Source organism: Ranitomeya imitator, chromosome 6, assembly GCF_032444005.1.
Source record: "Ranitomeya imitator isolate aRanImi1 chromosome 6, aRanImi1.pri, whole genome shotgun sequence".
NCBI lineage: Eukaryota > Metazoa > Chordata > Amphibia > Anura > Dendrobatidae > Ranitomeya > Ranitomeya imitator.
Genome location: NC_091287.1, coordinates 29,824,279 through 29,838,354, shown reverse-complemented (window position 1 = coordinate 29,838,354; position 14,076 = coordinate 29,824,279). Strand labels below are relative to the sequence as shown.

Sequence of the window (14,076 nt, the reverse complement as noted above, 5' to 3'; positions counted from 1 at the left end):
GTGAGATGTTTTTGGCTTTACAGACAGATAAATTGACCCTTTTCGATTTATTTCAGGGACACACTGGCAGCGATGGACAGAAGGGAGTTTCTGGTGCCTCTGGTAACAAGGTATCTATTCTCATGATCAACAAGACGCCCGGCCGTTCATTTAATAGCCATCTCTACCCAAATATGAAGTTATATATTTAGCGGGAAGAGTATATTTTATGACATGTGAAGTAGAAAAACAAAAAAATTTTAGAATCGAGATGTAAACTAGTAAACGTGACATGCCGCATTAAAAAGGTAAAGAAAAGGGGTGTAAACAATTATATAACAGGGGTGTTATTCATTAAAGGTGGAATTATCGTTAAATGACATTTCGACATTTACAAAATACATAGTTACCCATAGTTAATCTGGTTAGGCTGCAGTCTTGAATGACATTGTGTGAGGAGCTGTATAACCTAATTGATATAATTGTACAGGATTACAAATACCAAAATAATGTCTGCATTAAGTGCCACCCATTTTAACAGGTTGGGTCTGGTATAGCAGCTTAACTCTAATCACTTTGGTATTGCAGTTCAGCTCTGTATTTGGATGAAAACAGATTGATTTTAATAAAAATGTTCCCTAAGGTGCTTTAAGAAGCAGCTGTCACTCCAGGAAGGCAGGAAGTGATGTCACAGGAACAGATAGTATGGGGGAGGGACCTGACTACGACTACACTAAAGTCACATCAGCCCTGGTTATTACATTTTATGTTTACATTTACTTTTCCCTATAGGGTGAGAATGGTGCTAATGGTGAAAATGGATCCCCAGGTCAGGCTGTAAGTATTACATTTTTTACTTTCACATAGTTTTTGCTATTATTATTATTTTTATATTATTATTATTTTCTGTTACTATTTGCTATTATTATTACAATTATTTGCTATTATTATATTTCATTCATTTACTGTATTATAATGCAATTTTTCACTATTTTTGTTTCATTTAAATTCATATTTTTATATCACTATATTGATTATTATATTTTATTGAGATACTGCATTATGAAGCTATTTTCTTGACCATTATTATTTTATAATATTTTTTCTCATTACTATATTGATTGTATTACATTTTAGTATTATTTTAGGTTCTTGCTACATTGTTATAATATTATTACGTTTTTTATATTTAGTCTATATTTTTTACTACTTATTTTAATTATGTAACCGTTTTGGTTATACTTAGTAATATACCAATAACCTAGTAATGTCTAATTATATCATGTATAATAATATGATAATTCTATATCGTTTTTTTCTTTGCATTTTACTTTGTTTGCATATTAGATCACATTTTATATAATAATGTGGATTTTTTTTTTCTGTGTCATATTAAAGGGTTCTCGCGGTCTCCCTGGTGAGAGAGGTCGTATCGGAGCCTCCGGCCCTGCTGTAAGTAAATTAATACCTAGTCAGCGATCACTGAAATAATCATCTTAAATCGTAGATATTAATAACACAAGATGATAGAGAAATATTGTAAAATATTAGTATAAGTCATATTATTATTATTATCTTCTATAAAAGCATTCAATTTCAAGACCAGATTTTACAACTTTATGTCACAGGTATATCGACATTTGGCGGCCCAAGGGAGTGTTTGCTCCTCCCCCTGATCCCTGCCTTGCCTCCTTCCCTTAAAGTTTAAGTCCGCCCCCTAGGAAAGCCCATTTTTTGGGCAGGGTTTACATAAACCCAACCTCTTTTGCCCAAATTTTCCAGGATTGTTTTTTGAAAATATGGGAAAAGTCCCAAACAATCCAGATCTGTTAGTAACGATAGATCAGCTGGCATCATATTAATATAAGGTAACATTTGTTAGTACCAGTGGCATTTAACCCTTGATGGTAGGAACACCTTTGTAACACGTCATGGATGGATGTGAATCTATACACACAATTTGCTACTTTCCTTAAAGTCTTACTACTCTTTTTTTGACAGGGTGCCCGCGGAAGTGACGGTAGCGGTGGCCCAGTCGGACCCGCTGTAAGTATGACATGTATTTAAAATGTCTTTGCTGATGAGTAATAGTGTAGACATGTGACATTATGTGTGGGGTTTAGGGTTACGCCCTAATATAAAATATACATGTATCAATATACAGCAAAAAAATAAATAAAAAATAAATGCAAAAATTCCAATTGAGTTAGAATTAATGAATAAGCAATAAAACGGGCTAATATGTTTTATTTCTACTAGTTATTAGGTGAGGACTTGGTGGATTCTTCTCTAATATATGACTTTTTTCTGATTTTTAACTGTCTCACCTTTTTCAGGGCCCAATTGGTTCAGGCGGCTCCCCTGGTCTTCCTGGTGCCCCTGGTGTTAAGGTAAGTTGGGTATTTGGTGAAGTCTGCAAATATTTTTAAGGGGGATCTTGGAGCAACTTTATAATTTTCTTGTAATTTTTTAATAGGGTGAAATAGGACCTTCTGGTAACACTGGCCCAATTGGTGCTGCTGGAGGAAGAGGTGAACCCGGACCCCCTGGTACTGTTGGCCCCGCTGGACCACCTGTAAGCGCTTGCTGCTTTGTACATGCGACAGATATCATGTATGGGTGAGCACATCATTATTAATGAAATTTTATTAATTTTTAGGGCAACCCTGGTAACAATGGTGTCAACGGAGCAAAGGGTGCATCTGTAAGTATATATCTGGATTGTATTGGTTAAAGGGGTTGACCATCGGTTGTGAGTCTTCTTGCAACTTAGCCCTGTAGGACTTTTGCTTCTATATTTAAGGTTACCAACTTAGGTTCTTAGCCGTAAGGAGCCATCATTGACTTCCATGTTAGTGGACAAAAAATAAACAGTGCAATGCAGGGAGCAGGATGAAGGGATTATAATATTAATATAAACATGATTTTGTTTCATTTCAGGGTCTTCCTGGTGTAGCTGGTGCTCCTGGTCTGCCTGGTGGTCGTGGTGTTCCTGGACCACCTGGACCTTCTGGACCTGCTGGAGCAAGAGGTCTTGCTGTAAGTGGCAGAATGTACATATTGCCAGATAGCGCAATCCGTCTGTGTTCTTTCACTATACTAATGTAAATTCTTTTGTCATAGGGAGATCCTGGTGTTGCTGGTTCTAAAGGAGATAGCGGAGCAAAGGGTGAACCTGTAAGTAGCAGCAATCTCATTAGGGTCTACTATAGTAATTTGTTGACCGATTATAATAATTACATTCCCAATCGGATCTGGAATTTTTTTTATAAATCCCTTCTTTAGCTTTTTCTTTCTAGTTATCACAGTTTGTATTTTAATGCAGGGTACTTCTGGTCCTTCTGGTCCTGCCGGTCCTTCTGGAGAGGAAGGAAAGAGAGGACCCAATGGTGAGGCTGGATCTTCTGGTCCCTCTGGAAATGCTGGAATTAGAGTAAGTATGATCTGCAATTAATAATTATTAAGAATTAATAAATTTCCCAAAATATTAGAATCCAAATGTGACATCTGGATTTTTTCATAGTTTATTGACGTTACATAGACGACATCCTTTTTTGTGTAATACATATATATCATTATACTTATCCAGATTACTGTCGATACTCAGAGATAAACTTATAATACATACAAATTTTGCCAATAAAGCAGTCTGAGTCATCCAGATGATCAAAATACTTACTGTGAGAATGGTCAGAACTACAGAATATCACACTAGGAAGAGCCTCTAAAGGTGTCCATATACATAAGATGAAAGTTGACCAAACCCACTGATTTATGTGTAAAGGATTGTTACTTTTGCCTGAAACAAAGAACTGGGCATGCTAATTTTTTAACACGCCCAATTCTTTCTTTCTACAGGAGATTACCTGGGACAGAAAAAAAGTTTAGATGAAGCTTTTCCCCCTGTCCCAACTAACATTGAAATTTGTGAGGAAATGTGGTTGGCTGAATTAGCGTTAAGCTGCCGGTTATAGCGAAAACTTCTATAGTTTTGCACTTTTCTAATGTCATACAAAATCTAATTTGTGTTATATTTATTTTAGGGTGTTCCCGGAACCCGTGGTCTGCCTGGACCTGATGGTAGAGCTGGTGGCATTGTAAGTTAACTTCAAGGTTCTGTCCAATTGTTGACCATTTCGATTTATTCAAAACTAGTTTAATCCATACTTTTTACTTTATTTAGGGCCCAGCTGGTAATCGTGGTGCTTCTGGTCCTCCTGGAGTAAGAGGTCCCAATGGAGATGCTGGACGCCCTGGAGAACCCGGTCTTGTTGGAGCAAGAGTAAGTTAATCTCTTCTCAATCTATAAACCTTTCGTACGTGTTCCATGGGAAGTTTTTTCCAAAACTGTAATAAAATTATTTTAGGTGGTATGTACGTACTAATTGATAATCTTATTGTTTTAGGGTCTTCCTGGTTTCTCGGGAAGCACTGGTCCTGCTGGCAAAGAAGGTCTTGCTGTAAGTTTAGTACTATTTTAGTTTATTTCGTTGAGTCTCTCATACAGCCCCATCATATTCCACAGAACATTACAGACATCATCATCTATGTCCACCATTGGGGCTCACAACATATATTTCCTATCAGTATCTCTTTGGACTGAGGGAGGAAACCCCCTTAAACACAGGGAGAACATACAACTTTCAGCAGATGTCGTCCTTGATGGTCAGATTAAAGACCTTATATTCTGGAGGATAATATATAGATACCCCCCAATCCTAGATCTTAGGAGAGAAACACCTGGGCTATTTTTGTACCATAGTCTACAATGTGTTTCAGCTCAATTAAGATTTTGTTAAAGGGGTTATCAAGGGTTAGAAAAAGATGACTGCTTTGCTCCAAAGATAAACCAGACATAACCAATGGATAGTTGTGGTGCAATATTTTTCTCATCCTGGACAAGCCCTCTAAGTAAGGGTGTCTCTCAGTGGGTTTTTATTGGTTAGTGGTTTTGGTGCTTGGTCAAGTGTAGTGGGGTAACCGTAGGTGGAGGCTGCATCTTGAAGAGTACATCACCCTCAAAAACACGATTACATTTGATATTATTGCACCTGTGCTTTATTTTGCACTTACCTAGTTGTCTTATGTTTAAGGGTCCCCAAGGTATTGAAGGCCGCTCTGGTGCTTCTGGTCCCGCTGGTCCCAGAGGTGAACCTGGTAGCATTGGATTCCCTGGACCCAAAGGTCCAAATGTGAGTATTTTACTGAAATATAATCTTAAGTTTAATTGCGAGAGTAAATTAATTAAAAATAAACATACCTGACATTAATGGCGGCGTCTTCTCCTCCCAGGGTGAGCCCGGAAAGAATGGAGAAAAAGGAAACCAAGGCCTCGCTGGAAACAGAGTAAGTACAATATCTAAAGTGATTTCAAATACATTGTATTTAGACCGAAAACTAGAGTCCTAGAAGAGATAATGTAGACTTTAGTTCCGATTAGTAGACGCTACATATTGGTAAAAACATTTTTGATTTAAAATATAATTAGCTGGTGACTGAAGAGACACTTGCTAGTTATCGTTGGTGCAATCTAGATTATAGTTACTATAGACCTCAAGTCACGATTTTTGATAATGACAGTAAAATTCAGTGAATGTTTTTCGATTTCCTTAATGTCAATGTATTTGTTTTTAGGGAGCCCCAGGTCCCGATGGAAACAATGGTGCCCAAGGTCCCGCAGGTCTTGGTGTAAGTTGAATTTTCTAACACCTTTTTTTTGCACCCTCCTTTAAAGAACATAAAACAAAACTTCTTTCCGGAGAAAGAGCTAAGATAACCCATATTTCCTATATTTGGTCTTCAGGGTGGTCAAGGAGAAAAGGGTGAACAGGGTCCATCTGGTGCCGCAGGTTTCCAGGTAAACAATTCTCACTACTATCCTAATACAATATGAAGAATAGTTTCTCGATCCATGTGTACAATTATTAACCATTGTTCATTCTGTAATGATAGGGTCTGCCAGGTCCCGGTGGTCCTCCAGGAGAAGTTGGCAAACCCGGTGAAAGAGTAAGTTGCCAATTAATATAAATTTGCAGTCGTCTAGTAGACACCAGTTATGGGTTTGGTGGTAACATCTTGCCCATTTGTTACCTTATTCAGATATTTATTATTATTTCCCATATTCCATAGAAGTGTTCTAAGATCCAGGACCTCAATGGATGTCACTAATCTAAGCCCCCTTTTTACAAAAGCTAGGGCTAATTTCATAGGAAGCCAATTATCCTACCATTTTTGGCGGGAATTTGGGAAAAACTGTAGAAAACCAAAGCAAACATGGTGGGAACCTGCATATTACATGTTGCAGATGTTGGATTTAGAATCATCGAGTCACCAAATGACTTCAGAAGAGTTTTCTGAAATTACATAGTTTTCTTCATGACCAATAGTATGTTCGCTATGGGTTGCAGACTCTTGGAGAATTTCTTTTTGCGTCTCCAATGCATTCTACAAGAAAGCCCCTCTTATCAGACTGACTTCATCTAAGAGAGACTTGATTGTCAATATCTGTCTGATGTTAACTAATATTTTTATAATTTTTTTCTAGGGTGCCCCTGGTGATTTTGGCCCTGCTGGTGTTGCTGGTACAAGAGTGAGTATTACATTAAATTAATCTGGTCTCCTTCTACCATCTTTCTCCATCGTGTATCCCTGTGAAAAACTTTTCCATGTTCCATAATGATAGTCCTATTGTTGCTCTTTAGGGCGAGCGTGGTAGCCCTGGTGAGAGTGGAGCCGTTGGTCCACTTGGAGCTCTCGGACCCCGTGGACCTACTGGTGCCCCCGGAACTGATGGAAGCAAAGTAAGTTTTTTTCCTATTATTATTATTTATAAACAGTCAATTTCTTAAATGCGACTTTTTGGAGGACACAAGTATAGTAATACACAAACATCTCTCAATCAAGAGAATGTTCCATGATGAAAAATTATCAATATCTATAGCCATATAGAGAGCATTTGTACTTATGGGATGGAGCCAAATTAGGATTATATAATTAGTTCTTGCATTGTTGATACGATCAATTTTATGATATGCATTGGTAAAGTTGTGTCAGTAATCATAGATTATGGCTGTGTTAGCCATCTGCAACCATAGTGTTTGAAGTAAGCAAAATTATTACAGTTGTCACCATAGGTGGTCAGTGATTGAAATTATTATATTTATCACAAATTTCCCTAGTGGCAAAAACATTATTTACCGAAATATCATTATGGCATCCTCTGTAGATTTTTCATGGTTTAGGGAAGTTACATTGACGATGTTTTTCTTTGTCTGATATAGATGTATTTCTATACTTATCAGGAATACCTTGGATGTATGGTTATAGATATAATACACTATTATGTTTGAAAGAAATAGTTATTTATAAAGGGAAAATCAAAAATTGTGATAGGTCCAGGTCAGGGATAAGTGCATGCAAAGGGCAAAGGGGTTGAGAAAACACCAAATGAAAGGTCAAGTGTCATGCTCTGACCATGATGGGTTCAATACTAGTAATAACACAGCAGTTTTACATTTTATAATTGATTCTACATGGTAATGATGTAACTCATCCAGGGAGAGCCTGGTGCTGCTGGTCTGAACGGAGCTCTTGGACCCCAAGGCCCTGCTGGAATCCCAGGAGAGAGAGGTACCGCTGGAGTCCCAGGAGGCAAGGGTGAAAAGGTAATGTGCCAAAACAAAAAACTTTATTAAACGACACCAAGAATTTGGAGTAATGATATATTGATATTGGCCCATTCCATAGATCCCAATCATGACCATGACTGGTGAAAATACTCAACATGACTTTTTGATCCACAGGGAGATGCTGGCAATTCTGGAGACTATGGTAGCCCAGGAAGAGATGGTGCTCGTGTGAGTACACTGTAATATTTTGTTTTAGTTCTCCAAACTCTATTCTTTCTAGAATATATCCCTTCCCAACCCCTTACCGCTTCCTAAATATATTGTATATATTCCTACAATGCAATATGTATTATTTTCTGACTTTACAGTAGCATGCTAGCATATGCACCCCATCACAGCTCTGCGCTATGTGCTGTACCTAAATGTACAATATCTGACCCACACCCAACTCTATACTAATACACTCCAAACTCTCTATATTTGAAGGGTACTCAAACCCAATTCTACACTCATATGTACCCAACTTTCAATATCTGATATGTACCCAAGCCCAACTCTACACTCATATGTACCCACATACACCCAATTCTACACATTTCCATTATTAATATCTGATATGTACACAAACCCAAATCTACACTCATATGTACCCAACTCTCAATCTATGATATGTACCCATCTACTGTATATTAATACTTGCCCAACTTTCAATATCTGATGTGTACCAATATCCAATTCTACACTAATACATACCCAATGCTCAATATTTGATATGCACCCATACCCAACGTTCAATACCCAATATGTACCCATAACCGACTCTACACTAATACATACTCAACCTTCAATATCTGATATGTACCCATACCCAACGTTCAATACCCAATATGTACCCATAACCGACTCTACACTAACACATACCCAACTCTCAATATCTGATCTACTGTAGAGTAGACTTTACCCCTTTCCAACTTTACGCTATCTTATTTGCATCCCATCACAGGTTTTCAACAACTGATGTTCACTTTCCTGTCGCCACACTATGTAATATGTACCCATCTCTGTATATGTACCCTAATATGTACAACTCCACGTCATGTTAATTGCCTCCCGTCACCACTTTATGTGGTCTCATATGTGCCTTATTCCAATTTTACTACCGTACACTAATCATCAGGTTTGGGTCAGAAGTGGAGAAGCATTTCTGAGGCATAACAGTATAACACGTCCTAGACCTCTCAGCTGGGAACTTCTTTCCTAAGAGTCTTCCATGTAATAGAAAAGTCCATCTACATATGGGAGAGCAGTGACAACCCACCTGCAATTTGCGTGGATTGTTTTTTTTGCAATAATAGTTGTCGTACGCCAGTTTCTGGTTAGCCATAATGGACACCATGAACACCTGAAATGAGGATTCAAATATGACTTTTTCCTATTTTCTATCTATTTCTGATCCATCACTCTGATATTGTTTTCTTATTTTGCTCTGTATAGGGTCCCGCTGGTGCTGGTGGTGCCCCCGGTCCAGCTGGAGGTCCCGGTGACAGGGTAAGGATGTAATCCGGGTGCCATATAAGAATCCATTCCACTATAGTTTTACACTACAATTATCCTGTATTATGGATATATTATTATATATTTAATATTTGTTTTCTTTTTTTTATATAGGGTGAATCTGGACCTGCCGGTCCTTCTGGTAATGCTGGTCCCCGTGGTACTCCTGTAAGTGATATCCATTATAATAAATTGATTTACATACCCCAGGAATGGGAAAAAAAGCAAACTGATCATTTTTCTTCTGTTCCTCCATCCAGGGTGAACGTGGTGAAGCTGGTCCCGCTGGTCCTACTGGTTTTGCTGGACCTCCTGTAAGTAACTGGACTTTTTAAAGTGCCATGCAATGATTTCAACTCTAGTCTCCTTAATTACAATGGACTGTTATATTGTCTGCATTATATTCCCTAGGGTGCTGCTGGTCATGCTGGAGTTAAAGGAGAGAGAGGACCTAAGGGACCCAAAGGAGAACTTGGTTCTCCTGGCCAACTCGGTCCCGCTGGTGCAGTTGGACCTGCTGTAAGTAACACATACTTTAAGCATTGGGGGATGGTAAAGTTCGGAGCAATATAATGGGTTATAGACCATGTGAATATACGGTTACCTCTGCTAGACCGTGTTCCCAAACCATAGTGGCTTGGTGACCGAAGAGCGATAAATTCAAATCTTTTTTTGTCTTTTGCTCAGGGTCCCAATGGAGCTGCTGGATCCCCTGGCGCTCGTGGTGATGCAGGTCCTTCTGTAAGTCAACGGTGTGAATACCATAACGTTAGGATTACCGTGAACTTTTTGAAGAAAATCATTAACTATACATCACATATCCCAATTATAGGGTGCAACTGGGTTCCCTGGCCCTGCTGGAAGAGTCGGTACTCCCGGACCCGCTGTAAGTGCATCGGCAAATTCTTTTCCATCGGCAATTATAATTTCACTGGCAATTAATTTGATAACGGCTTATTACCATAAACGAGTTGTAATAGTTGTAACCAGTTACATCGACGCATTTTACAAAGAAAACCTAGAACATGCCACCTTCGTTTGGTTCTTAGAAAAGAATGTTGCTCTTGATGAGTCCCAACATAAAACAAAAGGTTTATGGGCTGTTCCCACATATATTCGCCGATCCTAAAAACAAAAAAATGATCAGCTCATAGCTCGCTTTTAATGAAAGGTGAATTTGAAAAAAAAAAAGTTGAAAAATAGGAAAGTACAATTTTATCAAAATTTGCAACTCAACATCCTTCATTTCGAGACTGCGATGCATTCACAATGACACATCTGTGGGCCCATTACTGAATAGAATATACTCGGGATTTTCATTCAATAATATTTCACACTATATCCATAGATAAGATGATTTTTTCCCCCATGTAGGGTGTCGTTGGCCCTTCTGGCGCAACTGGTTTCGCTGGCAAAGATGGTCCAAGAGGTCCACGTGGTGACAGTGGCCCAGTTGGTCGCCCTGGTGAGCAAGGTCATCTTGGCCCTCAAGGTCTGGCTGGAGATAAAGGTCCTTCTGGAGAATCTGGTCCCGCTGTAAGTATAAATGATAAATTAAAAAAAAACAAAAACACTTTACAATGATAAAAAAAAAAAGTGTAAAAAAAAACCTAAAGTCTCAGGTTGTCAAGAATATTGTTGATGATGATTTCAGGTCTTCATCAATGTTTTTTTTTTTCACACATGAAATACATATTTACTTTTCATATCATTTTCTAAACAGTTAAAAATACTATTTTTTTATCCATGCAGATTTTTCTTTTTTTTAGGTTTTACTACATATAGAGCCCAATTCATTATTACATTTTTGCGCCTATTTTATTTTTGCCCAGTTTTTCCCATTTTAAGGCTTTTTCTTTAATCTAAGCTTTAAAATTTTCAAGTTTGTTTTTGTTTTTTGTATTTTTTTTCTCTATTCGCCCTTACGGGCATTGGGTTTTGTAATCCAGTTGCATTATTTGCCATTTTTAAATTAGTTGCATTTTTGTGCGAATGTGCTCCAATTCCTGCATGGAGTGAGTAATTTATTTATCTATTTTGCATATTTGCATGCAAATATTAGAGTTGCATGCCAAATTTTAACGGATAATGCAACTTTTTTTAACTTTTTTTAACTTTAGCTTTTTATTATTTGCAATTTTTTTATACAGTACATCCCCAAATTTTTGTGCAAAACGTGCTCTAATTTCTGTCTGATTTTTTTTTTTTTTTGCATATTTGCACGCAAATGTTTTTTTCACCTTAAAAAGGGTAAAAATAAAGAGCAATTTTTTATTTTCATGCACCATTTTGATGAATTTGGTGGTAGAAAAAAAAAAAAGGCATCGAATGCTAGACACAGAAAGAAAAGTGACTTTCGGAAAAATACACAAAAGATGAATCGCGGACAATTTTCTTTAATCTTCAATGCTTTCTGCTCTTAAGAAGTGACCTGTGAGGTTTTACAGTATCCATTGCTCATGTACTATGAAACTTTTAGTTTTTCCTCTTCTTTCCCGTGACCATAGGGTGCACCTGGTACTGCTGGTCCCTCTGGTGTTCTTGGTGCTCGCGGTATTGTTGGTCTTCCTGGTACAAGAGGAGAGCGCGGTCTTCCTGGCGGATCTGGTTCCAATGTAAGTACCCGAAAATTGAAGATAAAGTCGCTACTGATCAAGTAATATAATATAGTAAATAAAAAAGTAGTGGATAATCTCGATAGTAATTGATAAAAAAAAAAAAGTGACCATCCATATAAAGATATAAAAATAGCTGGCCCTTAAATACAACGCAGTAAAAAAGCTGAAGACAGATCTAATAAAAATCATCACTCTTTGCACTGGCTTCCTGGTGGGCGTTTAGTTTTAGGCTATATTTGATTCCAGAAGATAATATACTGTACATAGGCATTTAAGAAAATCTTCAATGATACATTTGTTTTTGTTTTTTTCCTCTATAGGGCGAGTCTGGTCCTTCTGGTCTTGCTGGTCCTGCAGGTTCTCGTGGTTCTCCTGGTAATGTTGGATCCCCCGGTCCCGTTGGCCATGCTGGAGAAGCCGGTCGTGATGTGAGTATCTTAATATTTTTTTTTTAATTGTATTTAGGAATGTCCATCACTTTATTATATCAGATGATAGATTGGTCAGATGCGGTCAACTAATCAATTGTAGAGGTTCACGACAATTTCCCATCTCACGGCTCATTCTTATCGAAGCTGGAACAAAACAACTTCAAATATGCGTCCAAAAATGATCCCACAGCTGTGATCCATTCCAACATCCCTCTTCCTATAAATATGCCTAAGACCCAAATCCAACCTGTCCTGGGATCCAAAACATAGGTTGTGCGCTCTTTGAATAGTCATTTCTAAACACCTTTATTTTATTCTAGGGCCACCCCGGTAACGATGGACCTCCCGGCCGCGATGGTCTTCCCGGCGCCAAGGTAAGTTTGGACTATTTTTTTTCTTTCTTATGATGTAGATTAATTTATTTCTGTTGAGCAACTTCTTTAAAAAAAAAATGTTTTTGTTTTAGGGAGAACGTGGTTATCCTGGTAATACTGGTCCCTCTGGGCTTGCTGGTGCTCCAGGGTCCATCGGTTCTACTGGTCCTGCTGGTAAATCTGGAAACCGCGGTGAATCTGTGAGTTGAAACTTGAACTTCCACTTTTAGGATAGATCATCTGGGCAAAATATATTAAATGGGGATATACAATATTTACAAAGTATTATTACAATTTTCCGATGTATCAATATGATGGATGATTAGTGCCGCCATATGGTGAACATGTGCAGATTGGTATTTTCCCCTCCTATGTGTCTATCAATTCATACCGCCATAATGGAGCGATATGAAAACATGCCACAATTTTTTTCCTCCCAGATTTTGGATACGTCAGTGAGAAAATAAAAAATACCATGTGCTCCTGTATGGAACAGGAGTCTTCGAAATTGGTCACAAATCTGTAATACGGTCACTTTTTAGCTTAATTGCATCCTGCACTATAAGTTCAGAAAAAATATTTGCAGTAACCTAGTCCAGCGGCCATCAAACTAGAGCTCTGCAAAGCTTTTCCGAATCTTCCCGCATCCTCGGTACCTCTTCTGATTTGTAGGTCCAACGCAACTTCATTGTTGCGTCACTCCAGGCTGACTAATAAAAAAAAAAAAGACACCGGGAATGCTAGCAGATAGGAAGAGAGTCACAGGGCTCTGGTCTGGCAGCCATGGGCTACCAACGTGGTCCTGGCATCAGGATGCTGCAAATAATTTTGGTGATTTCTGTTAATTATCCTTTAATTTTATGGAACTCTACCTAATTAATCCATATTTAGTCCTAATTAAAAATCTACAATTTTGCGTTTACAGTTCCTATGCTGACCTATGTGTCTCCATAGTAACAGACTACAAATAAACCCTGTGTAGTCAGATCTTTTGTTTCCATCTGGAATGTTTCATAGTCGGTTCTTCTTGGTTGGTTCCTACTCGTTCTACCAATTACTTTTGTACTATTATTATTATTATGTGGCATATGTTGCATTAATATAATAATTGGTAAATGTGTTGCAAATCTGTTTCTTTATTTTAGGGTCCATCCGGTCCTTCCGGTTCAGTCGGTCCCGCTGGTGCAAGAGGCCCTGCTGTATGTATAATTTTTATCTAAATATTCTAGAAATATTATAACTTTTGATTGACGCCTTATCGGCTTCAAAACCCTAGTGCCCAAACAGAGAATCAGAAATTATTATTAAATATAATATTAAGGGATTTGGGGGTTAATAAATGGGATCTACTACCACTAGCTCCAACAGAGAGTAGCTAAAAAAAATCAACCATTTCTCTGGGAGATCCAAAAAGTCCATGTCTTATATAGAAATAGCCAGATTTCAATGGACGCCATGAAATGCTGTATTTCCCCTGTGGGGGTGCTATAGA

At 37.9% G+C, this 14,076-nt stretch overlaps 1 protein-coding gene across 1 annotated transcript in view; it reads left to right on the top strand.

Annotated features, from left to right (window-relative positions):
• The window catches only part of COL1A2 (collagen type I alpha 2 chain), a 29,112-nt gene that overhangs the window by 10,757 nt on the left and 4,279 nt on the right, over positions 1–14,076 (top strand). Inside the window, exons 10-43 of the mRNA XM_069729386.1 lie at positions 57–110; positions 772–816; positions 1,378–1,431; positions 1,981–2,025; positions 2,316–2,369; positions 2,456–2,554; positions 2,639–2,683; positions 2,920–3,018; positions 3,103–3,156; positions 3,305–3,412; positions 4,023–4,076; positions 4,163–4,261; positions 4,386–4,439; positions 5,073–5,171; positions 5,272–5,325; positions 5,614–5,667; positions 5,783–5,836; positions 5,932–5,985; positions 6,524–6,568; positions 6,681–6,779; positions 7,536–7,643; positions 7,782–7,835; positions 9,102–9,155; positions 9,276–9,329; positions 9,422–9,475; positions 9,573–9,680; positions 9,849–9,902; positions 9,994–10,047; positions 10,536–10,697; positions 11,669–11,776; positions 12,100–12,207; positions 12,531–12,584; positions 12,677–12,784; positions 13,730–13,783. Coding sequence (XP_069585487.1) covers positions 57–110; positions 772–816; positions 1,378–1,431; positions 1,981–2,025; positions 2,316–2,369; positions 2,456–2,554; positions 2,639–2,683; positions 2,920–3,018; positions 3,103–3,156; positions 3,305–3,412; positions 4,023–4,076; positions 4,163–4,261; positions 4,386–4,439; positions 5,073–5,171; positions 5,272–5,325; positions 5,614–5,667; positions 5,783–5,836; positions 5,932–5,985; positions 6,524–6,568; positions 6,681–6,779; positions 7,536–7,643; positions 7,782–7,835; positions 9,102–9,155; positions 9,276–9,329; positions 9,422–9,475; positions 9,573–9,680; positions 9,849–9,902; positions 9,994–10,047; positions 10,536–10,697; positions 11,669–11,776; positions 12,100–12,207; positions 12,531–12,584; positions 12,677–12,784; positions 13,730–13,783 — 2,457 coding nt within the window. The remainder of the gene's footprint in view (positions 1–56; positions 111–771; positions 817–1,377; positions 1,432–1,980; positions 2,026–2,315; positions 2,370–2,455; positions 2,555–2,638; positions 2,684–2,919; positions 3,019–3,102; positions 3,157–3,304; positions 3,413–4,022; positions 4,077–4,162; positions 4,262–4,385; positions 4,440–5,072; positions 5,172–5,271; positions 5,326–5,613; positions 5,668–5,782; positions 5,837–5,931; positions 5,986–6,523; positions 6,569–6,680; positions 6,780–7,535; positions 7,644–7,781; positions 7,836–9,101; positions 9,156–9,275; positions 9,330–9,421; positions 9,476–9,572; positions 9,681–9,848; positions 9,903–9,993; positions 10,048–10,535; positions 10,698–11,668; positions 11,777–12,099; positions 12,208–12,530; positions 12,585–12,676; positions 12,785–13,729; positions 13,784–14,076) is intronic.